The 27,549-nt window shown below is 53.0% G+C and overlaps 1 protein-coding gene across 3 annotated transcripts in view; it reads left to right on the plus strand.

Moving 5' to 3' along the window:
• ATP2A3 (ATPase sarcoplasmic/endoplasmic reticulum Ca2+ transporting 3) overlaps positions 1-27,549 on the plus strand; it is a 59,707-nt gene that overhangs the window by 12,597 nt on the left and 19,561 nt on the right. For all 3 annotated transcript variants that reach the window (XM_074889919.1, XM_074889920.1, XM_074889921.1), the window contains exons 2-11: positions 7,447-7,464; positions 7,896-7,978; positions 11,280-11,384; positions 12,138-12,276; positions 16,113-16,193; positions 17,202-17,287; positions 17,826-18,290; positions 24,170-24,258; positions 26,907-27,009; positions 27,246-27,377. In XM_074889919.1, coding sequence (XP_074746020.1) covers positions 7,447-7,464; positions 7,896-7,978; positions 11,280-11,384; positions 12,138-12,276; positions 16,113-16,193; positions 17,202-17,287; positions 17,826-18,290; positions 24,170-24,258; positions 26,907-27,009; positions 27,246-27,377 — 1,301 coding nt within the window. The remainder of the gene's footprint in view (positions 1-7,446; positions 7,465-7,895; positions 7,979-11,279; positions 11,385-12,137; positions 12,277-16,112; positions 16,194-17,201; positions 17,288-17,825; positions 18,291-24,169; positions 24,259-26,906; positions 27,010-27,245; positions 27,378-27,549) is intronic.

Consider the following 27,549-nt stretch of genomic DNA (forward strand, 5'->3'; position numbering starts at 1 on the left):
AATTCTAGCAGAAGGTTCCCAAACCTGACAGAGTCACTCCCTTGCCTTTCCCTGAGCTTATGGAAAGGGTCTGCTTGAAGCAGAGATAAGGAGAAGCTAAAAAAATCCATCACAACCCTGAAACTAAAAAAAAAAAGCCACCCCAATTTAAGCTTTATTTTATTCAAGCTCCTGTAGTGGTTTTATTTTTTTTTTCTTTTTCCAAAACCTGTTACTATTTAAATGCAGATTTTTAGCTTTTCCACCCAGGAGCTGGAGCTGGAAATTCTTTCCACTGCGTTGGTGCAGGAGGGAACAAACCACTGCTTTTAGTTTGCTCAAATAATCCATCCCAGGCTGGAGCCACAGGTTTCCTCCACCCCGCTCCCTCCCACTCCCAAAACTGTCCCAGGGATCCACTGCGCGTGCTGGTGGGGACAGGGGTGGATGCAATGAGGCCACTGCTTGCAGCCCCATTTCCCCAGGGGTTTTCCCCTAAATTTCCCCAATACTTTATTCTCGCAAATGCCACATGGGCACCAGAGCCACAAGCCTGAGCGGTGGCTTTATTTTGGGGGGCAAAATCTTCTCCCCTTATTTTAATAATATTAAGAAAAGGAGGTGGGTCATCGATGGGCAAATGATTTGCTTTTCACTGTGTCACGGGAGGATGCTGGGGGCTGACCAGGCTCATGGCCCCATGCCTGGACCCCCTGCACCACAGCGAAGGGAAGCTCATGCTGTCCAGCATTTTGAGGACGAGACATTTCCAAGAATAAAGGAAGTTTGGTGTGGGATGGGCAAGGTTTTCCTTATTTATTTCACACAGTTCCTTGGACCATGGGTCTGATGCTGCACTCCCACGTCCATCCCCATTTCTCTCTACCTGGACAGTGGGACATGGTGGTGGTGGCTTATCCTTCAGCACAGGGATATGCTGATTTTCCAGGGAAAAGGAGATACTGCAGGGCTGGATTTGCACAGTTCTTCGCTGCTGTTGAGGCACACATCCAAGATATCTGCATTTCCTATTCCCTGACCTGCTGAGATAAGCTTAGCTGGCCAGAAAAGGAACAAATGAGCCTTTCAGCTTCTCCCCTCCAACCACAGCAGTGGGGCTGAGGGTGCCCGAATGCACCTATTCTCCCCTGGGACCCTGTCACCATCCTGGAGGGACTGATGGCGGTGGGCTGGGTTCAAAACTGGTGGGTTTGGAAGAGCAGAGTGAGGGGAGAACGAGCAGTCGGTCCAGGGCCCTGTCTGCTGTGGGAAGCCCTGTGACCCAAACCAGAAATTTTGGGGGATGATTTTATTGCCAGCCATTTACAGTGTCCGGGTGCCAGCCAGAAAACCAGTTGGATCATTTCACCCTAAAGCATCACCTGGAAACATCCAGGAGATTTCTGGCCCATAAACTTCCACTAAACATCCTCATGTGCTGCCCCACCAGCCTTCACCCACCCTGGGCTGTTGCCATCCTCAGCGCTTCCTCTGGCCTCAAATTTGCTTATTTTGGGGTCTGTGGATCCCCCAGCCAGGAGGGTCACTGGGCTTTTGCAAAGCACAGGCCAGGCCTGGAGCAGGGACGAGCGCCAGGGAGTTACAGGAACAGCAAACTGCCGGTGTTTGCCGTGGGAAGGGGGCTTGTATCTCTTTCCTTTTATCTTCACCTTTTGAAGCAGCCCCAAGCGAGTGGCTGTTGCAGGCAGCCTGCGTAACCAAAACTTGCTGGGCATGCAGGAAAAAGCAGCTGTGAGGTGGTAAGCAAATAAGGTGCTGGGGGCCGGAGGTGCTTCCCCCTCTGTGGTACACCCAGGGCCACCACTGCCTTCGCTCAGGAGGGAGAGAAACAGGAGGAAAAGCACCTGTGGATTTGGGACTGGCTCCTTGGGGATGGTGGAGGACATGGAGAAGAGCCACAGGAGCAGGTTGTGGTGCAAAGCAGAGCTTGGCCACAGCTCCTAGCATGAGAATGGGGATGTTCCTGGTGCCTGCACCCACGAGGTGCTTTTTAACACACAGTTACTTGCTGTTTTCCTTGGTTGCAGGCACTTGGTGCAGCTGGAGATGCTGGTTGCCGCAGCCCACTGCAGCTGCGCCCGCCCGGGGGTGCGATTTTCACCCGTGGGTGGTTGGGGTGTGCGAGCCGCCACTCTGCCCCTTCCCCACAGGCTGACCCAGCCCACCCCCGCCTTCGCCTCGGCCCCTCTCGCTGCAGTCGGGACTGGTGAGCCCCTGTGATGGGGATGCCCCGGGACAGCCCCCCGCCTTGTTGTGGTTTTTAATATATGGGGCTTTTTTGGTAAACAGCAAACTCAGCTCTGCAGCATCCTTCCCTCCCTGTCTCGCTGCAGTAGCACGTGGTGTCCGTGGGTCTGGCTTCCCCTCCAGCCAGGCAAAAGGGTGCCAGGGCGGGTAGAGGATGAGACCTCGGCTGAAGCCTGGCTGCTTCTGCAGAAGCTGAAACAGCCTCAGAAAGTCCCTTTAGCTGCACCCTGAAGGTCCCGCTCTTCCCAAGCAGAGCCGTGTCCTGCCCCGGCATGTGGTCGGAGCCTGGGTGAGAGGTGAGGTGCAGGACAATCTCCAGGGATGCTCCAGCGTTCAGGAAGCGCAGGCGTGAGGCTGTATGTAAAAGCAAAGCCATGTGGGTTAATGTAAGTAATACACAGCCGAGGCACTTAGATAACTACGTTTTGTCCTCTGTGAACATCAGGTAGCATTAGCACCATTAGGCTTTGAGTGTTTGTCATCCCAGATAAGGCTAGAACGCCTGGGATTAGTTTGCAAATGCTGTTTTTTCACACTTCTGCAGCTCAGGTGTGACCTGCAAGGTGGTGAGCAGCTTCAGCCTCCATCCCCAGGCAGGATTTACACCGAGAAGGTGATGGGCTGAGCTTGCTTTCAAACAACCCAGCAAAGCCTTTCCCGGTTGTGCAATCCAGCAGTTCTGTGGAGCACGGTGATGTGCAGCGGTGCCGGCTGTCACCGGGGATGAAGGAGAGCAGATGTCCCTCCAGGACGGGATCCTTCCAGCGCAGCCGGCCCTGGGAAAGGCAGCCAGTTAAAATAACAATTTATTCTGCCTGGTGCTTGTGGGACGGTGGAAGGATCCCAGAGCAGCCATGCCTGCGTTCCTGCTTTATGTCAGCGGAGGGGGACTGCTCTCCCAGCTGGGGATATTTTATGGTTTTTCTTCCTCTTTCCACTACTTTCTTGGGGGTTTTTCCTGCCTGTTGGCAGAGTCCGGGAATCGGATGTGTCCCTTGTTTTGCCCGTCTATTTCCCCTTCCCTACATATGGAAAAGGAAATTAAAGGCAAGGAAAAAAAATAGTTTACAGCACAGAAATATAGCTCGAAGGAAGTTATTTGGAGCAGAAAGCTGGGCCCAGGCACGATGCTCATCATTACCCCCCATGGTGGGCACCGTGCCGTTACCCTTCTCATATCCCTTGGTGGCAGAAGTGTTTCCCATAAGGGAAATCTGATTTTATCCTAGGGAAGCTCCTCAAATGGTGGGGAAAACACTACGTCAGTGTTCACCCTGCAAGATATTTGCAGTTGTGGGTCACACGCCAGGTCTGAGCATGCACCAGGGTTTGCTTTGCCATGTGCTGGCCTGAGAGTGTCGCCTCGTGCCTCAGTTTCCCCAAAAGCAGAGTGGGATGCGATACCTCAGTGCACAGTGGAGAAACACCAGCTGCTGTAGGGCTGTGCTGCTCTGGGGATTTTTGATCCTGTTACAGCGGGAGAAACTCAAACATTTCCTTAAAGCAACCCCAACGCCACCCTGTCATATTTTATTTGTTTGCTTTGGCCCAGAAAGCGGGACAGGGTCTCCCCGGGGACACGAACGCTGTCGCAGAGCCCCGGGGCAGCAGCCTGCACCCGCGCCGCCTCGCTCGTGGGTGGCACCCATGTTTATTTACCTTTTCATCACCTGATTACCGTGCCCTGCCATGTTGCAGGCGCCAGCCTGTGGGCTGCCAGCCCTGTTTGAGTTGGCAGGAGCTGGAGATTAACCTCCAGCTAAAATAGCTCGACGCCAGCCCCACGTCTGCCCAGGGTGGCTGGGCTTGTTGCAATGCCCTTAGAGCATCTCTTATCGATATTTTGCAGCCCAGACTGGGCCACGGTCACTGTGTGACATGATGGCACAGCGAGGAAAGAAGTTGCGATGTGACAAGCTCAGAGCAAGTTGCAAATCCTCAGCAGTCCCAGGAGCTGACTGTGTTTTGTGTCCCTGCAAGGCAAAGCCAGTGGAGCCGGGGCTGCCTGCACCTCTCCGCTCAATAACCCAGAGGAGAGCACACTCTTCTGCTGGTGGGAATGGTCCTCTGACATCCAGACACCCATCACCCCATTGTGGTATCTCTACTTTCTTGGCTCTGCCCTCCAAAGCCGTGGTGCAGAAGAGCAGGAGCAGAGAAACTGCAGATATGCGTCCACAAGCTGCAGGTCTCTCACTGGGACTGCTCAGTCAGGAAGCTGAAAATTTATGGTGTGAGTGGGTGGCCCTGTTTTGGGATACTCTGAGAAACCGTTATCACTTTCTACCCTTGGTGGTGTGACTGCCTTTGTCTTCTGGCCGTGTCAGGGAGCTTGGGCACAGAGCAGGATCTCTGTGCTGAGCTCTGAGCCACCAACCAAATAAAGGAATTATTCAGGTGCCAGCCAGGAGTTTCCATTTCGGCCTGTCTGTGCTCAGCGTGTTGTCCCAAGGGAATTGCAGATTTAGGATTTTGCTGGTTCCCTGCCTGCGGCGGGTTTCCCAGCTGGGTGAGACATGGCAGCACTGCAGCTCGGCACCAGCTCTGCTGCCCTGCCAGGTGCCACAGGGCTGACTCACATAAAACTCGTTTTTTGGCAAGTAGCAAGCCCTCTTATTTCTAGTGAGACTTTGGAAGCGAGAGGGAGAGGCTTCAACCCCAAATGTTCCTGTTTTCTGGTGGGTTTTGATCAATTCAGACCCAAAAATGTGAGTTTATTGTGACTTTCTGCCCCTTTTCTCTGGGTATTTGGTGCAAAATGGGTGCTGAGCTGCCACGTGAAGCGTGATGGAAAGAGTCGCTGATGGCAGGGGAGGTGCCTGGTTGTCAATACACTCAAAATTGGGTTTTTTTTGGGAGGCGCCTGCAGCCGCATTACTAACGTTTGAGGTTTGGTGACGGATGGCACAGTGTCACTCTACCACCGGCGGTATTTCGGCTGGCTGCCCCGCTGCACGTGTTTCCTCCTGAGTTCACAGAAACCCGTTTTCATGGTTTAATCAAGAGCTCGTGCAAAGTCCCTGCTCTGCAAATGGCGTCGCTGCGGCTCTTCATGCAAACACCACATGGGAGAAGCACGAAGAGGACCGCGGCTGCTCAGGGTGGAAAGTCACCCCTGGGCACCCCGGCAGAGCCGAGACCTATGGGAGCCTCAGCCACCTCCCTCAGGGCACCCGCTTGTCCCGAGCCCTCTCACCTTGCACGTTTGCACCCTTAAAATGGAGTCTGGATGGAAATAGCAGCAGCAGATCTCTTCTACTTTTAATTTTGGTGCCTCTCTGGGCTGGGGAGAGGAAGCTGGGGGTGGAGAGAAGCAGGCTGCAAAAGGGAAAAGAGCCACTTTCCTTCTGACATGCTCTGAAGAGAGATTTGAAATGCCGAAGCAGCTCCAAGTTTTTATTTTATTTTTTTTGCTATAAGAATAATTATAGGTGTTACATACTGGTCTGTTTCTCACACTGACAAGGGCTCAGAGCAGCCTTATCTAGGAGGGACGTGGGTTTAAAACAACTTGTAGTAAGTGTGTCTGTGAGCACTGAGGAGCTGGTGCAGTTTGAAGCGTAAGCACGTAACACGTTCAGGCTTCTTGTTTTCGCTGGTTTGTTTAGTGAAGGTGGGTTTGGTTTTGCGTTTTTTTTTCATTTCTCTGAATGAAAATAGATGATGGAAAACAGCCAAGCAGGTTTCACTTCCTGCTCTCGCTCAGGGCTCTGTGCTAGGGGTGCTCGGAGACAACCCCATGTTTGGTTCAGTGACAGGGCATCAAGCATGTCTGCCTTGGGCTGATTCCTCTTGAACTTCAGCCAGTCCCTTATTGCCTCCCAGAAATGCAAGGAGTTGGAGGAACATCTTGTTTTATTATCACCCCATGGGGTGCAGAAGTAGGTGATAGACAGTGGCGGCTTTGGGACAGCTCTTCGGGAGGTTTCTGCCTGAATTTTTCCCTGTTGGGAGGTTTGGGGTTGGGGTTTTCTGTCTGGCACCCTCCCACCCCAGAGCACCCAAAGGATGGAGGCAGTGGGTACCCTGCCCTGGTGTCATGTCACCTCGGTGCTTTCCCTTGAAGCACTGTGCGATGCCTCTGAGCCACCAGCACAGCCCTCCAGAGCCTTTGCTGATTCATGACTTGGGTTTCTCCATCTCCAGCAAGCTCTGCTGTGCTCAGCAAATCCTGGATTTCCTTTTCAGTGAGACAGCTGCAATGTCTGTATTTCCCCCCCTTGGGCAGTTGTCAGAGGTTCTGGTCCAGCTGCGAGCTTCCCTCAGAGCTGCTCTGCGGGCAACCAAAGGATTCACCCTGAAAGTGGGAAGAGTGGGTGCAAATGGAGATGAGCACCCATCAGCAGCCAAAACAAGGGGACGTCACTCCTGAGCCCTCCCTGGGTGCAGGACCTTGCAGTCCTTGGCCAAACCTTGCCCACGGCAGGGCCAGCACATCCATTACTGCACCGGTGAGGAAGCAGGAGCGATGCCCTTGGTGGGTACCAGGGTTTGTGCAGTGCCCAGTGGCCGTGGGACCCTTCAGTGCATGTGGTGTATGAAAATAAGTCATCCATGGGGATGTGGGAGTCTCAGGGAGACCGTGGTGGGTGTTTGGAAGCCCTTGGGGTTTTTTCAGGTTCTGCAGATGACTGGGCTTGGGTTTGGCTGAGACCAGTGTGGATGGAGGCTCTGCACCTACCGGAGCAGATTCAGGAGGATGGCTTGGACCAGCTGAGCATCAGCTTTGGATTTATTTCCTAGAGAATTGCAGGCTGTAAATTACAACTGATTAATAGGAGACGTGGTCTGAAAGTTACAGTCCCCAGCAGGTCCATACTGGGTTTCTGGCAGGGTGTTTCATGGGGTGGTTGGACCTCTGTGTCCTGGATTTGGAGATGGCAGCTCCTGAGGAGTATTTCTTAGGCAGGCTGACTGCAGGAATAAATGCTGCCAGAGCCACTTGCAGCAGGGAAATGATGTTTCCCTGGTGCAGGAAGCGTCTGGTGCTGCTTACTTGGTGTCAGACTGAGAAGTTTGAGGAGAAGCTGTCTTGATGTGGGAATATGTGCAGAACAAGTCACATTTTGGGGTACTGATTGGACTGCTGGGACATCAGGGAAGGGATTGCTACTCTGGGCCAAAATCACTCATTAATCTTTTTATTTTTATCATTTTTTACTTTGTTACATTCACTGGGCTGTCAATGAAAACCCACAGAGCTCCCCGCAGAAGAAGGTAAGTCATGGGCTGGAGGTGAGGGTGGGTACATGCCCTGAGTCTGGGTGAAGGGTGCTGGGGGTGAGGAGGAGGGAGTCTTTGGGGTCTTCTAATCTTGGTTTTAATCCCAGAGAAAGCTGAGCTGACAGCAGAGCTTTCCTGTGATGGCAAGGCTACCAGCTGTGAATAGAAACACAGAGGATTTGATTTGTGTAGTTAAAAACAGACATAGTAAAGCCAGGCCAATGTTGTTTAATATTAGAGAGAAAAATCCCCCATGGCAGCGCTGGATGTCCTCACTAGTGCCCACAGCCGATGGACACTGGAGCAGCTCTGCTGCAAGCGGCAGATGGGGTCCTGTTGGTCTCTGTAGCCTCAGTGGTCTAAATTACCTGTCTCTGGGGTTTTTTTGTGCACTGACTGTGCTTGGCTTCGTGTTTTCTCACCAGGAAAGTCCCTCTGGGAGTTGGTGCTGGAGCAGTTTGAAGATCTCCTCGTCCGCATCTTGTTGATGGCAGCTTTTCTGTCATTTGTAAGTACCCCAGGCTGGGGGGGTGGGCACCTTCCAGGGCACATACGGACCCAGGTGGCAGCCAAGTAGCAAAGGAGCCAACGGAAGGTGCCTGTTGGATGAAGGAGATGTAGCAGCAGTGCAATGGTTTTCCAGGATATAGTGACAATATCATTGTATCTACTTAAAAGATGAGACACTAGGATTTTTCAGTAATTATGATCCATCCAAAAGTGATATTGAACAACTACGTGGGCTTCTTTCTATTTCTCCCAGACTGTACCAGACAAAGTCAGAAAAGGGCCATGGAAATGTTCAGTCCTGGGCACATTTTGGTGGGATGCTGGGTGGGATGGGTGTTCGCCCCAGGTACTGTGTAGGGTTAGGGTTAGGGCTTGGAGAGAGCAAGTGCAGAGCCCCGGCAAGAGTGAGGCTGCAAAGGGGCTGACAAGGGCAGGTGAGGGCTGCCCAAAGCTTTCAGCTCTGGGATGCTTTTTCCTGTGATCCATAGTTTTTTGTCATTATTTGTAGACTTAGGTCCTTTGGACGTGTCTCTATCTCGTTGCAAGATTGTTACCAACAGTCTCCTATGTTTTTAGGTTAGAAGGTGCCTTTGTTACTATTTCTTTTAACTTCCCTCTTAAATCTATTCTATGTTTTCCCTTCATCGTTTTTGATGCCATCCACTTTCCTGCCCCCATACGTGCAGCCATGGCCGGTGTCTGTGCTCCAGCTCTTCACTGAGTTAGGACCCAAACTGCCTATTTGCAAGTCCCTTCTCTGATTTTAATTCTTCCTGATTGCTTTTCAACCCCATCTTCCATCCAGTAAAATATGTCTTGTGCCTCAACTTGCATAGATGGTAAAACAGAAAGGGAAAATTACCCCATTCTTTATGTTTTCCTTGAACATTTTTGAAAGTATTAAGTTACAGCATGACCAGATCCATGTTGGGATCTGCTGCAATGGAGGACACTGTCTCTGACACATGGAGATGTGTGTGTCCACGGTGCAGATATGTTCCTGATGTAGCAGCCAAGCTGTTGAGTTTAGCTGATCCCACACCACCTCTTGGCATTACCATGCCCAGAGAGGGCTACCAGGACGTCGCACGCCTTACTTTTTCCTGGCCAGAACGCTGGGTTATGCATGATGAGAAGTGAGGGCAGCACTTCAGGTGCCTGAGGCTGACTCAGAAACTCCACGTACCACCTTCACCACCATTGGGGTGCAGGCAGCAGGATGGGCACCTGCCTGAAGTGTGTGCATCTGCCTAGGGAGGCAAAGACAGGGCTGGGAGAGTTTCCAAACCCCATGCGTCTGCCCTCCTCAGAGTGAAGTCTCCCTCCCAGAGCCCTTCTGCTCATTTTTCAATTAAAAATAAAAATCCAATCTGTTTAATATTTTTTTTTACGTTTTTTTTCCCTCCCTCTGGCTGAGCACGACTGGCAGTGTTTCGGCTGCTGGCGTGGGAGGTGCCTCCTGCCTGGTGTTTGCTGCCTTCCCGTCCTGCCGCATGGCTGGGAGGGTTCAGAGATCCTGGGCTGGTGATGCTCAAGCCGGTGGTGCTCAGGGCAGGTGTCAGGTATGGCTGGGCCCAGCGCAGGGTGTATAGATTTCCTTTAAACCTTTGCCGATGTGTGGGGCAGGGTTAATGCTTGCTGACAAAATACGCCTCCCAGTTCATCGTGCAGCAGCAAAACGTGACGTTTTGTTCGGGTAATGTCAGAGAGCTGCTTAGGATTGGGTTCTCCTTGTGTTTAGCAGGGCATAAAGCCCAGCTGAGGCTTCTCCTGCCACCAGAGCTGTCGGTGTGGTGCCTTCAGGGTGGTGCCATCCAGCTTCGGCTTCCCCAGCTGGTGTTATTGCTCACCCTCAAACATTTCCTTCCTCAGTGGTGTATCTGCAGTGAGGCTCTTCTCCCGCCTTCGCTAGGGGAGAGGCTGCATCCTTACGTGTCTTTCCCAGGAGGAGCCCTGATTTACCCCCTGCACCTCCTGCAGCACGAAGCAGCTTCTCCTCCCCGGGACACGCAGGCAGTCAGCCAGCAGCAGGTGCATCACCAGGTTCAGTGAGCTGGCACCCACGAGTACTGCTGAGCTCCTCTGTGCTTAATAATGCCAAGAGGTGATGTGGGATCAGCTAAACTCAACATCCACAGGATTAGCAAAGGTGCTTTTATGGGTGGCACTGAGGAATTGCAATATGAACCCCTTTGTACTTGCTCTCTGTGGTGCCTTGGAAGTGCTTATCATCAACGGCACCTCACTCCCCAGTTGCTGATTTGAGCCTTACTTGCGGTGCCCAAGTACTAAGCTCAGTTTTTCCCACAATCTACCTTGGGAGCAACTCTGTATGAGGAGACATTTCCCACCAAGCCACTGGAGAATTACTCAAGGTGTTTGGCAGGGGGATAGCAAAGCCAAGTCTCCTGTCCCCTCCTTTCGTATACGACTTGTAGGCAGATAAGGAAGGAGACTGATCCCTTGCAAGGTTCCATACCTTCCCAAAATAACTCGCAGTGACCCCTTTGTTGGTGAATTTGCAGAGCTGTTGCAATATGGTTGATGGCTGAGTCTGCCGTGGTGGCTCTGCTAATTGGTAAAGCAGATGTGAACCCCTGTGTCAGAGGTCCTGTGTGCCAGTGCCTCTGCTGCAGAGCAGCGAGGTGTTGCTATGTTGACACAGCACAGGTTGACAAGCAGTTACATGGAGCCGTAATATTTGTGAGTGTGTGTGCTTCCCTTGTGTTATGGTATGAGGCCTTTGTGGGATGGAGAGGGGACTCAGGGTGGTCAGAAGCCACGAGGTCAGGCCCTGCTCTGCAGAGCTGCTCTTGCTGCATCAATTACTCGTATTGCATTGCTTAACTTCTGCCCAGGAGGGGCTTCTTGGAGGCTGGCCATGCTGCAGGCAGTGACCGTGGTGGCTGCCCAGCTGCTGCTGGCAGCATCTGTTTGAGAAGCCAGCAGTGCTGCTTGGTCTCCCCACTCAGCTGCTCATCCACGGTCTCCACATGGGTGCACTAAACAAAAATAGATGTTTTCCTGGTGCAAATACTTGTTCAGGTTTTGCATAGGCATTGGCTCCAGCCCTGCTCATTTGATGCATTAGGTTATCCCCAGCAGAAGAGTGGAGGCACCTGAGTTAAGATATGACAAGTCCATGCTTTAACCAAACCATGTGGGGCTGGCCACCACTCTGGGTTGTCTTCTCTCCACCAAACACCATGTGTTGGTGGGCTCTCGTTTCTGTCCTTCTTAAAATGTTGGCACTTGTTGTTTCAACCATGTTGTGGTCCTTCTTTTCTCTTGCCTACCAGATCCTGGCCTGGTTTGAAGAAGGAGAGGAGACCACAACGGCGTTTGTGGAGCCCATCGTCATTATTATGATCCTGATCGCTAACGCCGTGGTGGGTGTGTGGCAGGTAAGTCACAGCCCCCGTCACTCCTGCCCCACAGGTCTCTGCTCCATGTGGCTGAGACACTTCAATTGAGGTCTCGTTGGTTCTTCAGTTGGAAATTCATTTCTCAAAAGTTCAGTTTTTGCGTTGGCCAAGCTGCCCTGTGCCCCAGCGCAGATGCTCAGTTGTTGGCTGCCTCTTGCTTCGTTCCTTCAGTCTTTCTTTGGCGACTGTTGCAGTTAGGAGTTTAGGATCTTGCACTTACCTGCCATCCAGGCAAACACTGCTTGTCTCCTGGCCACAACCAAATGCATTTTCCAAGGGAAGCTTTTTTCCCTGTCCACCAGAAAGTCATGGTGGCTGCTGCCCCTTGCCTTGCTGTATCCCTCCTGGGGGATGAGCAAATGCCTCAGCCAGCAATGCTCCTCTTCTTGTATATATTCACTTTAAGGCCACTTATTTATCTGAAGCTTGATCTGAGGTGAGGTTGCTGGGTGGGGAGAAATACATCTGGGTGGGATATGCTGCTTCCTAAACCAAGAATGAGAAAATCAAGCCCAAAGGTCCATGCAGCATCCAGGACCTGCTGTGATTTAAGCCAGCGGGGCCATTTCAGAGCAGCTGAAGAAGACGCGGCACTTGCCCCATCCATGGTGCAAATGGACACCAAAGCCAGGGCTGGGGTTTGGGTGCTCCTGTCTTTGCAGTGGGTGGGGAAGGAGTCTGCTGGCATGAGCACCCCCACCGCTGGCAGCTCTGCTCCTCCTCTGCTTGCAGGAGAGAAACGCCGAGAGCGCCATCGAAGCCCTGAAGGAGTACGAGCCCGAGATGGGGAAGGTCATTCGCGCCGACCGCAGCGGGGTGCAGCGGATCCGTGCCCGGGACATTGTCCCTGGGGACATCGTGGAGGTGGCAGGTAGGGTGCCATCACCCCAGGGCACGTGGTGGGATGGGGAGGTGGTGCTGGCCAGGGGGGCTTTGCTGATGAGCACCCTGTGGTCCTCATGGTGGGAGGGCTCTGCTGCAGTGTCCGGGCACGTCTCCTCTGGAGGCACAGCTGCTGAGTCACCTCGGTGTTGTACGCTTGAGATCTTGGTTTCTCTTTTCAACTCCAGAGAGGTGAAATGATTTGGGCCAAAGCTGGGGCTCATCAGCTTGCCGAGACTTCACCGTGAGCGTAGGGTGGTAGAGAACAGCAGAAAAGAGAAAAATAAAGTGTGTATTTCTGGCACAGGTTTTGTGCTTTGGGAGGGTTTCCCCGTTTTCTGGAAGAACTGGAAGAACTTTTAACTTTCCACCAAGATTCCTTGTCCCTGGAAGCGACTCTCCCACATGCATCCCCCAGACAAGGCGCGGTGACGGCCGGGCGGTGGGTACCACACCAGTGGTGCCAGGCGAGCGCTGCCGCCAGCGTGGAGGGGTTCAACGCTGCAGGCAGCGGCGCTGGTCCTGCCTGCGTGGGCAGATGTCCTTGGTAACTGGGGTTTGTTATTTGGGGAGGGCAAGAGAAAGGGGACTGACTGCAGGGTGCTTTTGCCTCCCCAATCAGGTTGTCCCCCTCCAGCCCTTCTGTCGGGGTTTCACATTCAGTGAAGGATGCCTGGAGGTGTCCTGCCTGCCCCACCAGAGCTGAAGAGGATGAATTTCAATTATCCCATTTTGTTTGTTCATTAAACGATGCTGTAAACCCCCAGAGCCACAAACCTAATCCTCTCCTTTCCTCCTCGTGGCCCTGCTAGTGGAAACATGCTGCAATCCCTCCCGCGCCCAGCCAGCTCACTGTTATTTATGTCTTCCAGTTGGGCTTCAGCTGGAAGATGAACATAAAAATAATGCGGGGAGGATCAAGCAGAGGAGTGCCGGCCAGATCCTCAGCTGGGCGAGCTGGCGGCGCTTCCAAGCCAGCTCCAGCAATGCACTCCAGCTGCTGACCTGGCCTTTAATTAAATTAATTATTAATTAATTAAATTCTGCCATCTTTCCCCAAATCAAGTGCTTGCTGCCTACTCGTCAGCAGCTGAATATTGCTTTTTAGTGGCACAATCAGCATCATGACAGGGAGAGAGAGAGAGCTGAGCTCTTCTCTGGAGGGGTTTGCAAATTAATTAGCAAATGTTGAGTTTAGGAGGTTATAGTAAGTGGCAAGGATGCTGTCAGGCTGTATGATAGGGAAGTGCACCAGGAGCAATAGCTGTGAATGTGCAGTGGACATCCAGGTAACATCCTGGGGACGGCAGGGACAGCGCAGGCAGGAGGGACTGGCTTCTGTTTGCAGGTGCAAATGCAATAAATTTGGCAGCCGGGAGCCGAAAACCTGCTGCAGTAAGACAAGAGGGGAATGATGGTTGCATGTTGCAAGTTGGCAAGCTGTTTAAACCCGGCTGATTTTTGCCCTTTTGTAACAAGGCCATCGAGGTGAGTTCTTGTGCAGGCAGCTGCACAGAGCTTAAACTCAGCTGCAGCGCCAGCTCTCTGCCTTGCCCAAAAAGTGCAGGCAGGGCATCACCAAGGGAGCTCTGTCAGGTGCTGCACCACCTGCCCGCTCCTGCTTCGCTCGGGCAGTGCTGGTGGCCATGGCCACCCCATGTTGTCTCCTGTTTCTTTCCCTTGGCTTTTGGCACGGGGTAGACTTGCAGTGCTTGGGCGACCGGCACATGTTCAATAGCTGGCTCACGGCACCTACAGATGTCCGTATGTCTGTCCATCTGTCCTGCGCCACGCAAGTCTCCTGGGATGCCGCCGCACTATCTGCCCTTGAGTGGATGCTACCCCCATGGCACCGGGGCTCAACGCTGTCTCTAGATGCTGGCAACAGATTTTTCATCTGCAGGTTTAGATAATGTTTACAAACCCTCCCCCGCCTTTCCCAGGGAGGAAGAGGAGCTCTTTGCTCCCTTTAAGGTGCTCCAGCTCCCTTGAGCATATGCGATGTCTGAGTCTATGCACGAAGTGAGCGTTTTGGGGGGTTCAGTGGCTCCCTATGCTCAGCACCCCCCATCTCAGACCCCCCAAAAATGAGTGTAACGGGGAGCGATGCGTGTCTGTCAGGACAGCAGATGTTGCATGCCACATCCTACAGCGCTCGGATCTGCAGCTGGAATAAATGGCTGGGTGGTGGAGCAGTTCCAGCCCCCCTCCCGCTGCGCTCGGGGCGGGGGGGGTTTACGAGCCCTGGGAGGAAGCGCTCGTTAAAGTCTGGGATTTGAGACGATCGTTAGCGGCCAAGCCGGCAGTGTTGTGTAACGTGATGTAAGGCACTGCGAGCCAGGACGCTCTCGGCCTCAATATTTCCGAAGTGCCGGAGCGCAGTTGCATCCAGCTGATAAGGGAGCAGGAGGAAGAGCTGGGAGGAGGAAACCCAGCGGGAAAAGCAGCTTTAAATGGGTTTTCTAAGGAAGCATATGAGCCTTGGTGGGTGGTGATCAGTGGCTGTCAGTTGATGGGGCTGCTTTCACTCACAAGCACTGTGCCGTGCCAGGAGACCCATGGATGGCTGTTTGTCTCAGCCACAAAAGGTCTTCCAATGTCATCAGCTTCCAGTCAGCCCACAGAGCCCTGAAACGAGGTTGAGAGTGGTGTTGAGAGACTTGGACTGCTCCAAAATGGGAATGTTTGAGGGTTTTTGCAGGGAAGAAGCAAGATAGGGGTGCTGTGTGGGTTTTGCAGGGAAGAGGAGAGATGGGGAGGTGGCTGGACAGGTGATGTGGGGTGACAGGCCGGGGTTTGGCTGGAGGGCAGAGGGTGTGATGCTTCGTGCCCCGAGGACCACATGCCTGCATCTCTAACTGCAGTGGCTCTGCTCCAAAAAGAAGAGAAAAGGTGCCTGCCCTTCTGCCCGCTCGCTGGCAGGAGGGAAGTGGGTGCTCGTTGCCAGTGGTGGTTAAGGGGGTCCCAGCCATGGTGGAGGAGTGCATGTCACTGCAGAGGTGCAGCCAGGGCAGGTGGTATGTGGGGCCTTGCTGGGACCCCACTCGGGTCCTCTGCTCACCTGGCCACCCCATGCAGAGCTCCTGCCTTTTCTGCTTGTCCTGGCAAACCTGGCTTGAAGCACGGTTAGCTTTGCCTGGGTGGCAGCTGGGGAAGGCGATGGGCAGGGCTGGCAGGCAGGTCACTGCCCTGGCAGCATCCCTGTGCAGCAGGGACGGGGCAGCACTTGGTCCTGCTGAATTTTGCAGAGGAAGGTGGTGCTAGAAACGTGTGGTCGGTCCATGGGGGACGGGGGAGGGTTCCTGGCATGGCACAAATAACCCCCTTGGCCGCAGCGCTGCTGCTGCCCACTCCCTGGGCTGGCTGCTTTTGTGCAAGGTAATCCCCTAAAATTAGAAATTCCTCAAGGTGCCATCCCTGCACTGCCCAACTGCAACTGATAGTGCCTCTTCCCAGCTTTCTTTTTTTGATGTTTAAATTTAATGAAATAAGCTTTAAATGCAGAAAGGAGGCATCCCAGGGCAGGACCCTGGTTTACCACAGGCTGTACCCCTCATTGGCGCAGGCTGGGTGCTGCCGTGTGCCCAGGCCACCTAGGGACACAGTGATTCACAGCAAAAGCCACTAGCTGCCCTGGAGACTGGACAGTTGAAATAGGAAATGAGGGAAGGCAGCAGGAACTGAGGTGCAAACCGTTGGCCCCAAACTTTGGGGCAGAGCCTGGCTATGCTGGAGCATTTAGGGTTTACTGTACCCCTTCCCTGGGGCAGCGGGCACTGCTGGTCCCACCTGATGGAGCTGCTCTGCTCTTCTTGCCCCTTGTAGTTGGTGACAAGGTGCCAGCGGACATCCGGATCATCGAAATCCGGTCCACCACCCTGCGGGTCGACCAGTCCATCCTCACAGGTATGTGCAGGCGACTGCTGAAGGCAGAGATTTCCCTCTGCCATGTGCCCTGAGCCAAATCTGGGGACTGACACTGAGCTGAGCGCTTTGCTGGGGTGGGAAACGGGTGGGAGAATGAGATTGAGGACCTGGGGAGGTCTCAGCACCATCTAAAAGTCATGGCATAGGCGAGATGTGCCTGGTGCTTGGCCATCCCTTCTGCAAAACATGAGGCTGTGCCGTGAGACAAGGGGGGTTTCAAGAGGGGCTGTCCCTGCCCACGCTTCCCCTGTGCAACTGTCACACGATGACTGCTGGTGCATGAGGCTTCGTGACTTCAGGGAGAGGTGACGATATTTGGGGCTTTTTTTTTAAGCACTGGAAAAGCCCTGAAAGCTGATAATCTATGATATTTCAAAAATTCTTTCTCTCTGCTGTCAGGGAAGGGCAGTGAATGATCAGATGACAAAAAGGGCTTCCAGTATTTCAGCTCTCTTGTGTGATTTTTTAAAGTCATCAAGTTAGGAGATGGCAGCCGGGAAGGAAGGGCAATCAAAAAAAATGTTAAAAACACAGGAGAAGGAGCCCAATCTCCTTGAAACATGGCTTTGTATTAACTTAGTTCTCCAAGGGCAAGAGGAGATGCAGCAAAAGGGCAAATCTGCAAAGAACAACATATAAAACTTCAACAGAAGTGCTTTGGGCACCTTTCCTGTTGTGCTGCCCTACAAACCCCATCTGACCATGCAAACCTGCGCTGCAAGCCAGTGGCTCCCTGGCGTGGGGGTTTGGCCCCGTCCACTTGGGCTGAATGGGGCCTCGGGATCCACACAGGTCGTTCTTCTGCAGCCCTCATCTTCAGAGTGCCTTGGCCCAGCTCTGACACCCCCACGATGGATGTTTTGATGGTTTGGTGGCAAAGTGCTGCTTTAGAAAGCTGCGGGGATTGTGATGCAGGCTCATAGCAACATTGAGCAGATGCTGGAGAGGAAATGCAGGTGGTTCATCCTTCCTCTCTTGTCTTGGCAGGGGAGTCTGTGTCGGTGATCAAACATGCTGACCCCATCCCCGACCCCCGGGCTGTCAACCAGGACAAGAAGAACATGCTTTTCTCCGTAAGTCCCTTACGCCTGTCCCCACCTCTCCTGTGGTTTTCCAAAGAGTCGCTAAGTGAAGAGGCTGATGGATGTGGGAGATCTCTGAGCAGTGAAAGGGAGTGTATGCATGAGAAAAACCTGAATCCATAAAAAAAGCCCCAAATCCATAAAAATGAGGACCTGCTTCCATGGGATTTCATTTGGGCTGTGGCACATGATGCCCTTAAATACCTTGGGCAATCTTGGCGTTTTTTCTGTCATGTAGGACACATTATAGATGGGGAAAAGGTTTGTGGTTGAGCCTTGAGCTATTGCAAATTTGGGTTTCCTCCTTGCTCATGCTCCTCTTCGGCAAAAGTCAAGTCCCTGAGGGGCAAGAGAGCTCTTGGAGGGCCTCCTGCTGCTTTAGGGTGGGTTTATATAAAATCCCAGGATGTCTCATTTTCCCCTTAACCAAGATCTCGTGTCTCCTTCCACAACAAGTGACCCATTTCCCCGCTCAGGCCAAGCGGTTTCATGCCCACATCTCCACTCTGGCCTCTTTCTTCCCTCCCAGGGCACCAACATCGCAGCTGGGAAGGCTGTAGGGGTTGTCATTGCGACAGGGGTGTACACGGAGATTGGGAAGATCCGAAACCAGATGGTGGAGACAGAGCCCGAGAAGACCCCCTTGCAGCAGAAGCTGGATGAGTTCAGCCAGCAGCTCTCCAAAGTGATTTTCCTGGTGTGCATCGCCGTCTGGGTCATCAATGTCAGCCACTTCAGTGACCCTGTCCATGGGGGCTCCTGGTTTCGGGGGGCCATCTACTATTTCAAGATTTCGGTGGCACTGGCGGTGGCCGCCATTCCTGAGGGCCTCCCGGCCGTCATCACCACCTGCCTGGCGCTGGGCACACGTCGCATGGCCAAGAAGAACGCCATCGTCCGGAGCCTGCCCTCGGTGGAGACCCTGGGTTGCACCTCCGTCATCTGCTCCGACAAGACTGGCACCCTCACCACCAACCAGATGTCTGTCTGCCGGGTGAGTCCTGGGGGCATTTCGGGGTACAGGGGGGATGCTTTGTAAGCCCTCGAGCGCTCTGCATTGCTCCTTCCCCATCCTGGGGTGATGGGCTTTGCTGTCCTCATCAGACTTGTTTCATATTAGGAATTTGAAGGTGAGCATGAAAGATGGTTTGTAGGAAGACCTGAGCTTCCTCTCTGCCCGACTGGGGGCGAGGAGGTTTATGGCTTCTCTAGGTCTGGTTGTAATTAGAAAACTCAGTTTCACGAACACACCATTTTGGAGGTGCCATGTTGCAGACTTGTTTCGGCGCTCCCTCTCCAGAGAGCATTTCTTCCTGCTGGGATGTGGCATTGAGACAGAGCTCCTGGAGATGCCAGTGCAGTTGGCCTCCTCTGCTCTCTTGCCCATTTTTCCCTTGTTTTTAACCAAACCAGTGAGAAATCCTGGACCATGCAAAATTACAAAGCCTGGACCTGTGAGGCCAAAGCTTGGAGCGTCACTGCAATGTGTGGGTCTGTGACAAGCTCACACGGAAATACAAGGGGTTAAGAGAAGGTCCCTGTGACCTGGTGAAAAGGTACTTCAGCTACCCGTGCCCGCCTGGCAGAAGGTCTGCCATCAGCACTTGTGTGCAGCTCTGGCTCGGACTGAAAAGCATTTCTGATGGAGGGAGCCCTGGGATGGTTTGGCAAAGAGATTGAAAGCTCCTGGTCTACCAGAGGGTTCTGCTCCCGCATGCCTGGCTGTATGGAGAGGTGACTTGTTAGGAAAGCCTGGACCATCTGAGTACTTCTCAGTTTCCCCATTAATCCTCAAGTCTCAGGAAAGCTTTTTTTCATGGCCTTGGCATGTCGGTTTTATAGGAAAACCTTGGAAAATGTGTTGCTGTGGGGAAAAATGGACCTGGCCACCGTTCCTCCTCTCTGACACTTGTGTGGTGTGGTGGGAAGCCGTGACCATGCTGCAAGCTGGCCGTGGGCTTTGGCTACTGGTTTGCTCAGCACAAACTACAGATGACTGGAAACGTCTGGTATTTCTGCCCTGTAAATGATTTAAAACGAGACACTGCTGGAACGAGGCAGTGACCAAGCCACCCATGTCTCACTCGAGGAGGTTCCCACCAGCCCATTTTCTGACCCAGTGATGCAGAGAAGCACGTAAAGGGTGACCCCAGTGTTTGGGGTCTCTTTAGCTCTGCAGACTGCAGAAGGAGAGGTAGGAGTGACCATGCCTTCCCCAAACCGCTTCCTACCAGAGGATCTGCTCCTTGAACTTGGGAAGAAGTGCCACCATCTCCCAGTGTGGTGCATTTGGGAGAGGCAGGATTTGTGATGCTGAGACAGGGAGAGGGCAGGAGGGGGACAGAGTGTGGCAGTGGCACCCAAGAGAGTTTTAGCATCGATCATCATTTGCAGAATGAAGTCAGCAACTTTGCAAAATAAAACCCCAACACCTCAATTTAAAATTCAATGTTTTCGCCACTCCATCTCCTCACAACCCTGTTCCGATGTTATTCACTTGGCTGAATCCTGACTCCCAGGGAGTGATACCGAGAGCCAGGCTGGCCCCAGGACACACAGACACGGCTGTTAATGTTTAACGGACAGGGATTCCCGTGTTGACGCAGGCAGCACGGAGGCTGCCGGCGGCTCTGCCGAGCGGCGGGTGGGTAAATATTTGTGCTGGGCGGACGTTGGCATGTCCTGGATGTGCTGCACCAAGCAGCCGGTTCAGCCACGGGGTGAAAAAACTAGGAAAGCCTATCGATAACCTGGAAGAATGTGTTAATTGAGTGTGATTTAATTAAATCATACATTAAATTTGGGTGAGTGCAGCTGCTCAGCCACAGGGTATGCTGCCAGGCGGTGCTTGCCCTTTACGTCTCACTGCCAGCATCAGATCTGTAGAGCTGTAAAGTGACTCTTGAAAGGCTTTCGGTCTGTTTTAAAACCCTCAGCTGTTTTTTAAGGGCTGCACCACTGGTTCTCGCTTGGTGCCTGGGTCTCATGGCTGGGGTGCTGGCTGAGCCAGCTTAGCAGACACATATGGATCCCAGGTGGTCAGCAGGGGTGAAGCTGTGTCCCCCAAATGCCCGTGGGTGTTAAGTGCCCACTGAAGTGTTTTGTGCTGGGGGCCTTGTCCATCTGGGGTGGCCAAGACTTTGGTGCTTTTGCTCTGACCTCGAGTCTACCCGAGGTCACAGCTCTGCAGTAATGCAGTAAAGTCACAAACCCACTTAGTAAATCAGATTAAACCTGGGGTTTGTGTCGCTCACCTTATGGTCATCAGGACCACCATCTCCCCCAGCCCACGATGCGGAGCAACCAGGACCAGCCTTCTCCCAGCCATTAAACTGTGCAGCTGGGAGTGATGGGAGTCTGGCAGGCGGAGAAGGGGGCAGAGAGGCATTGCAGCTCTTGCACATTTAAACCACTCTCCTAAAACTTGCAGCACTCTTTTATGCATCACAACTTAAGTTTCCAGGAGCACAAAGGTGGCGTTTGAAAGTCAGGACGTGAAGTGGAGATGTGAGTGTGGCTGTGCAGGCTCGGGGCTACTGCTGCGAGGGGCAGAGCAGGACGGGGCTGGAGAGGGGAGATCCTGGCACCTCATGTCGGGGAGAGGGAGGTGGCTGGTGAGTTTGGCTGTCTTCAAGATGGCTGGTGTTTTGGGGAACAAAAGCAGAAAAGGGTTTATTTTCAATGAACCTTGTAGCAGAGCCTGGACGTGCTAACTCCTGTCCCCGTTGCAGCTGCCCAGGAGCTGCTGCAGGCACTATTTGCTTTTTAATCTCCAGGACACTGTGCCTTGATTCAGCAGTTTTGTCTGTCTAAACCAGTCACTAATTAGTGGGGGACCTTGCTGGGGGCTTCCCAGGGGCTGTGGCTGAGCTGCCGGCTGTGGCAGTTGCTGGTGGGCGCCTGTTGGCCGGGGCTGCTTCCAGCGCAGGAGGAAAATGATGCTGATCCGTGGGATGATTGATGGGTAAATGACTGATGATTACAGCCTCTTACTATTCCAGACAGCAATCCTATCTCATCTGCCTTTTGATGAGTCGTTCTTTTAAAGATACTACCGAAAATACGGAAATGTGGAGATGTATCCTTCGCATCTCTCTTCCCTGCAAGCCTGCAGCCGGATGCCATGTGCTGCTCCGGGGATGGTGCAGCTGTTGCCCTTTGCTTTCTAAAAGTACACACCAGCAGCGTCAGGCTGTGGGGTACAGAGCTGGGGCTAGGCGAGATCTGCAGGGCAGAAGGAGCGATGGCTGGAACACTTTTGGAGTCGGGTGTGCTCTTCATAAGGATGTAGTAACGTTTTCCTTCCGATCTCTCTGTTGCATGAAAACCCCAGATTGCCGGCGTGGTTTTAAAAGGGTTAATAGCAGGCGTGTGAGCAGAGGGAGGCCCTGGGGTGATGCTGGCTGGGATCCCCTTGCTGGATGCTGGAGCTGGTGTTCACCATGGCAGCGCAAGAGGTCAGGCAGCCCCTCTGTGAGCATCTCTCTTCGGCAGCCTCCCCAAACCGCTCAGCAGGGCTGTGGCACGCAGCTTTGCCACCTCCTTCTATTGCTCCTGTTATTATTTATATTATTTTTGTGATGGAAACCCTACCTATCGTCTTTACAGATTAAGACACAGCTATTTCCTCTGGACTGTTTCCACTGCCTGTAAACCTGCCTCCTTTTCAGCCTGGAAATATGCCGAAATATCTTGCCAAAACACCTTTGCAATGCCCTGGCCACCCCCTCACTCTGCCAGTCACGGAAGCTGGGAGCAGGCAGGAAATTTGATATAACCTCTGGTTATTGTGGGTTATGCAGCACCTTTTTTAAATAGGCATGGAAAAATAAAGGGCCTAGAATTATTTATTTTTTTTCTTTTCCTTTTTAATAAGAAAGTGCTATTGTGAAAGTAGTAATTGTTTTGTAGCCATGAGCATTTGAAAGCAAACAGGCCCATATCAGGCAAAACCATCAGTGGCTAGGGTGGATGCTTTCAGATTTTTTAATAAATGAGTCCAGTTGGTGTTTCTGAGTGCAGGAGTCCATTTTCTGATGAGACCAGGAGATTTTGGCTCTCTGGAAGGCCAATGTCATTAGACATTTCAAAAAGAGATGAAGGATGCTTAGCCTTCGAAGGTCCCTTTTGATGTTGTCTCAAACTGGGCACCGCACTTTGCCTCAGTTTCTGGAGTCTGTCATCTCAGGGAGATCAGTCACCAAAGGAGACAGGATGTGTTTCAGCTCTGTTTCTTGAGGTCCTTCATGTGTTAGTGTTTGCACTTCCTGCCAGAGGAGCTCAGAGCCTCAACAGAGGACCTGGGTCATCTCTTCTGCAACCCTTTGGCTCATGATTTTCTTCAAAACCTTTCAGGGATGCTGAGGGGCTCCAGGATGGGCTCTGGGAAAGAAGCTGAGGGCAATAGCCCAGCATCAGCATATCTGCAAATAGCTATGAAGCAGTAGAGCCATGGGGAGGTTGCTTTGAGCTCAGAAGTATTCACACAGGAGATGTACACTTTGAACCTCCTGCTTTGATTTGCCCAAACCTGTAAAATACAGAGGTGAGAAAACCCACCAAGGCATCCTGGTGCTAAACCTGCTGTAAACGTGCTTCCCCGAGCTTGACCTTTTTTTGCTTGGCTTGGCCCTAAGCTTGCACCTGGGGATACCAGGCTGCGTGGGGAGGTCTCACACGCACCAGCCAGCATGGCTGCACTGGTAGGGTGTCGTTGTATTATGAACAATAATTAATAATAACAGTAAATTAACCTCTGTTAGTTGCCGGAGGAAGCACGGAGGAGAGAGAAGTGGGTGGTACCTGGAGCTGTTGCATCTCTGGTGCTGAGCAGTGCCTCCCAATTTCTCCAGCATCTATTGCTTCCCTCTCCTGGGCAACATCTCAAATAACCAGAGGAAAAGAAATAAGGAAAAAATAATGGTTTGAGACAGGGTGGAGGGGGACAGTTGGCCCCACACTCACTTTCTGGAGCTGCCGAGGAGGTTCATGGAGCTGAGGAGAGCATCGCTTCCCTGCAGCCATCCTCCCTCCTGGCTGCTCCCCACAGGCAGTCGTGGCTGGGGAAACGCATTCGTCAAAACAGTTTTATTAATTTATTTATTTATTATGTTACTTTTTTGGCTTCAGCATGGGTCAAAAATTACAATTAAGCAGAAAGGAGCATCGCTGAACTGTCGCCTTGGCTGGGGTTGGGCACTGCTCTTGCTCCTGCTGGAGGCTGCCCCAAAGGGTGGGCTGTGCTGGGAGGGGGCAAGGGGGGACTGGGAGAGCTTGGGGAGAGGGGGATTTTTATTCTGTTTTAGGTTTTTTGGGATTTGTTGCTCTCACTATAGCAGTAAGAGTGAAACTGGAAGGAGTTCGAAAGACAAAAATCACTAAAAATAGAGTGTGTGGGACTTTTAAAGCTCCCCAGGGCTTTATTATTGAGCTGCCACACTGCCAGTGCCCAGAGCTGTGATCCCAGGAACGCACAGGGCAAGCTGGTGGCCGAGAGCTGGCTGGGAAAGGGTGGCAGGGGCAGCTGGTCGGATCCTGCCCCACAGAGTCTTTCCAGGGTGGCTGGGGCAGGAGTGGAAACCTGGATCAGGCTCCTTCTCTCTCCAAGAAAAACACAAGCACCTTCTTAGGAACTGGCTCGGCATTGCTCCTCTCCGATGGAAAAAAAGAGCTGGAGGAGGTGAACATGAAAAAGGCAGGGGAGAGCTGGAAGGATCCGTGGACGGCCAGGAGCGGTGGGCGACCAGGGTGGGGGCTGAACCCAGTGCCAGCAGGGCCATCGCTGGGACAGTACCGGCTGGCAGATCTCCAAGCACACAGGTTGTGCCAAAAAATCACTGCCTAATGCTCTGTCTCCATCTTTGCCCCTTGCAGATGTTCGTTATGGAGAAGGCGGAGGGCGCCCAGTGCAGCCTGCACGAGTTCAGCATCACTGGCTCCACCTATGCCCCCGAGGGACAAATGTGAGTGTGGGTCCCCTCCGCTTCAGGGTGGCCCTGGGCTGGCAGCATGGTTGGGAGGAGGTGGGAGGGTCGAGCTCGTGGCCATGGCTGGGGGACCCCAGGCTCGCCCCGTGAGCTGGGGAGAAACAGGGGTTTTTCGTGGCGTTTCGCAGCGACACTGAACCCTGCCTATGGAGATACCTGCCGGGCACTGGTTTTTGGCCATGCTGGTCTTGCAAGAGTTGGGTGACTGCCCTTTGCTTTTGGTGGGGGCCAGGGCAATTGTTTTACTGTCCCTTGCCACCAGCCCCTGCCCGATAGGATGTGGGGGGTGCACACCCCAGCTCTGCCTGCCGCCACCTCACCGCCCAGCAAAGGGGCTCCCCGCGCTCGGCTCTCCCTTCGTTAGCAGTCCCAGTAAAACAAGCCTGCTTTTGATCCAGAGAAGATGGCAAGTGTGGGAATAGGGATGAACAAGGCTTTTCTCAGAACGTGCTCATTCTCCAAATTTCTGAAGCCTGTGCATTTTCAGTATTGGCCAGCAACTGTTGCCCCCGCCCCAAGCAGGACCCAGGGCCGGCAGCTTGTCTGGGAGCCGCGCCGCCAGCAATGTGCCAAGGGACTTGCAAACAACTGCAAACCCCGGCAGAAAAGTGCTCCCTGAGCCCCGTGTCCTCGGCAGGGACAGCCGAGATGTCTGCTGTGCCCGGGGCACAATTCTGCTGATGTCAGGACATGTTTCAGGGGAAATGTGGGCTTTGCTGAGCTGCAGCCGAGGGCAGGGTGTGGGAGCCAGGGGCTTTTCCCTGGTGCGTTATTACACACATGGAGTTTTCTGCAATTGTGTTTGTTTATTCCCCCTCCTTTGAAAGGAGGTGATGCTCCCCAGTGCGGGGAAAGTCTGGGAAGGAGGAAGATGAGAAGCTCAGCCAGTGGTTGGAGCACTCTCCACTCCCCTTTGCTTTGCTGTGTGATCCCAGGCACGTTCTTCTCCATGGTCTCTTCTGCTCATCTGTGGAGCAACTATAATTCATCCCAGCCTCAGACTTAATTTCATTAATATTTATAGAACCAATTTGATCCTTGGCTCAGAATCTCCATTAAAAAGTGAGCCAGGTCATAAGCTGCTATCAATCAGTGCATTTCAATTAAATGAGGAAGACTGAGGGGCTGAACTCATGTCTACTAACCTCTGAAGCTCAATGTCCCCTCTCCTCTGGGGACTGCCTGCAGAGAGGCTCTGCATTGGTCTGCAACAGTTCTGTTGCTTTGGAGTTTTGCTTCTGCCCTGTGCTTGTACTGCGCATCGAGGTGGGTTCCAGGGCTCACTTAGGTGTCACGAAGAGAAACCCCCCACTCCTCCAGGGCTGGTGGGACCAAAACTCTTGTTTTGCTTTAGCCTGGCCTCAGTGTGGGGGATATTACGTGCTTGACCTTGGCTTTGCTCGCACCCCTGTGCAACACCAGCTAGCAGCACCTTTGCCGATGCTCTTCCCAGCACGTGGGTCTCGCCCAGCTCCGTGCAGGGGCAGCTGATGATGAGGATGTATCCCCCATCCCTTCCCAACAATATCCAGGGGATCACATGCTGCAAAAGCCATCCCCAGTGTTTCCACCTCCCCAAACATCAAAACCCATCCCAAAGTGCCTGTGGGCTCGCTCCTCCACCCGCTGCCTTCCCCTGCCCCTGAGCCTGGGGCCAGGCAGCGTCCTCTGGGCAGGAGGCAGCGGCTCTCCCCTGCCCGCTCTCAGCCCAGCGCGGCTTCTTGTCCCTCAGCAAACAGATTTTTCAGATTTTCTTGGCCGCTCCCTGTTTTCCGCTCCTAAGCTGTAACAAGGGCTCCAAAATGTTCTTTCCATTGGGAACCAGCAGTGGAATAAACTGATCCTAATAAATGCCTGACAAATTATTTTTCCAGCAAGCAGATGACCGGCTGGGTTTATACAGCTCTAACCTGCAGTTACCCCTCCTGAAGTGGGGATAAATTTTTATTTCCCCTGAAAACCACCGCTGCCATTTCTGCCACCAGGCAGCGGGCGAGGAGCAGAATCTGGCTTGACTGGTGCGTTCAGGGCTGCTCATTTCCAGTTTGTGCTCCTTTACATAGCAAAAGAGCTGCTCCTTAGGAAGCAAAGGCCACAGTTCACCACTTGCTTGGAAACAGCCACAGCAATGCAGTTGTTAAATTTGTCTGCTGCTTTTAAATGCTCCCTTGGGGGCCCTTGGGCTCACGGGAGCACAAAGCAGCATCACGGCGAGGAGAAGGGACTTGCTGCTGGTCCTACAGCTCCTCAAGATCCCCAGCAACTGGAAAACTCTGGGGGAGTGAACATTCACTTGAATTTCTTTTCCCCTTTTCTCATCCATGATCTGATTTTGGCAGCCCCTGATTTCAGGTCCAGTGCTCTTTTGAGCTCCTCTGCAGTCCCCTTTATTCTGGGCCACTTCCAGAGTTTGTTTGCCTCCTGTGGTATTTTATTTGTAACTAGTCCTGCTCCATTTTGTAAAGCACAAAATGCAAACCCAGGCATTTACTGCCAAGCCCGGGGCTTTAACTGGGGTCTTTCTCCCTCTTTTCAGAAAATTTTATGAGGGATATGTAGGAGAAGCTGTATTATTTGAACGTGTAAGCTGGTGTAAGGCTTTGGGGGTTGTTTTCTCCCCGCAGCCTGAAGGACGAGCAGCCGGTGCAGTGCGGGCAGTACGACGGGCTGGTGGAGCTGGCCACCATCTGCGCCCTCTGCAATGACTCCTCGCTGGACTACAATGAGGTGCGGGGGGCACCAGGGCCAGGGCGGTGCGGGGGACCAACGATGCTCTTCCCTGCACTTTGGGGCAAAGCCAGTGGAGGTTTGTCCCCTGCGATGCCCTTCGCTGGCTTCAGCTCATCCCAGGGTGATGCTCGGGGAGCTGCAGGATGGTGCAGTGGGCAACAGCATCCTTAGTCAGAGCAGCAGGTAGAGGACGTGCTCTAAAGCTTAAGCTCCTTTTTTTCTCTGCCCTCTAGTCCAAAAAAGTCTATGAGAAGGTGGGGGAAGCCACTGAAACAGCCCTGACGTGCCTGGTGGAGAAGATGAACGTCTTCAACACTGACACCAGCAAACTCTCCAAGGTGGAGCGAGCCAACGCCTGCAATTCAGTGAGTTGGGGGGAGGCCCCTGTGAGCTCCGGTGCCAGGGAACGGGAGGGAGAGGAGGGCTTTGGGACGACTGTTATTTGAGCAGTAACCACTTGTGATGGTCTAAGGGACTGATCTGCCACAAGGATCTACCACAGTTTCCTGGCTTGCAGGGAGCTGAGCTGTATTTGGA

Source organism: Strix uralensis, chromosome 20 (genome assembly GCF_047716275.1).
Source record: "Strix uralensis isolate ZFMK-TIS-50842 chromosome 20, bStrUra1, whole genome shotgun sequence".
In the NCBI taxonomy this organism is placed as follows: domain Eukaryota; kingdom Metazoa; phylum Chordata; class Aves; order Strigiformes; family Strigidae; genus Strix; species Strix uralensis.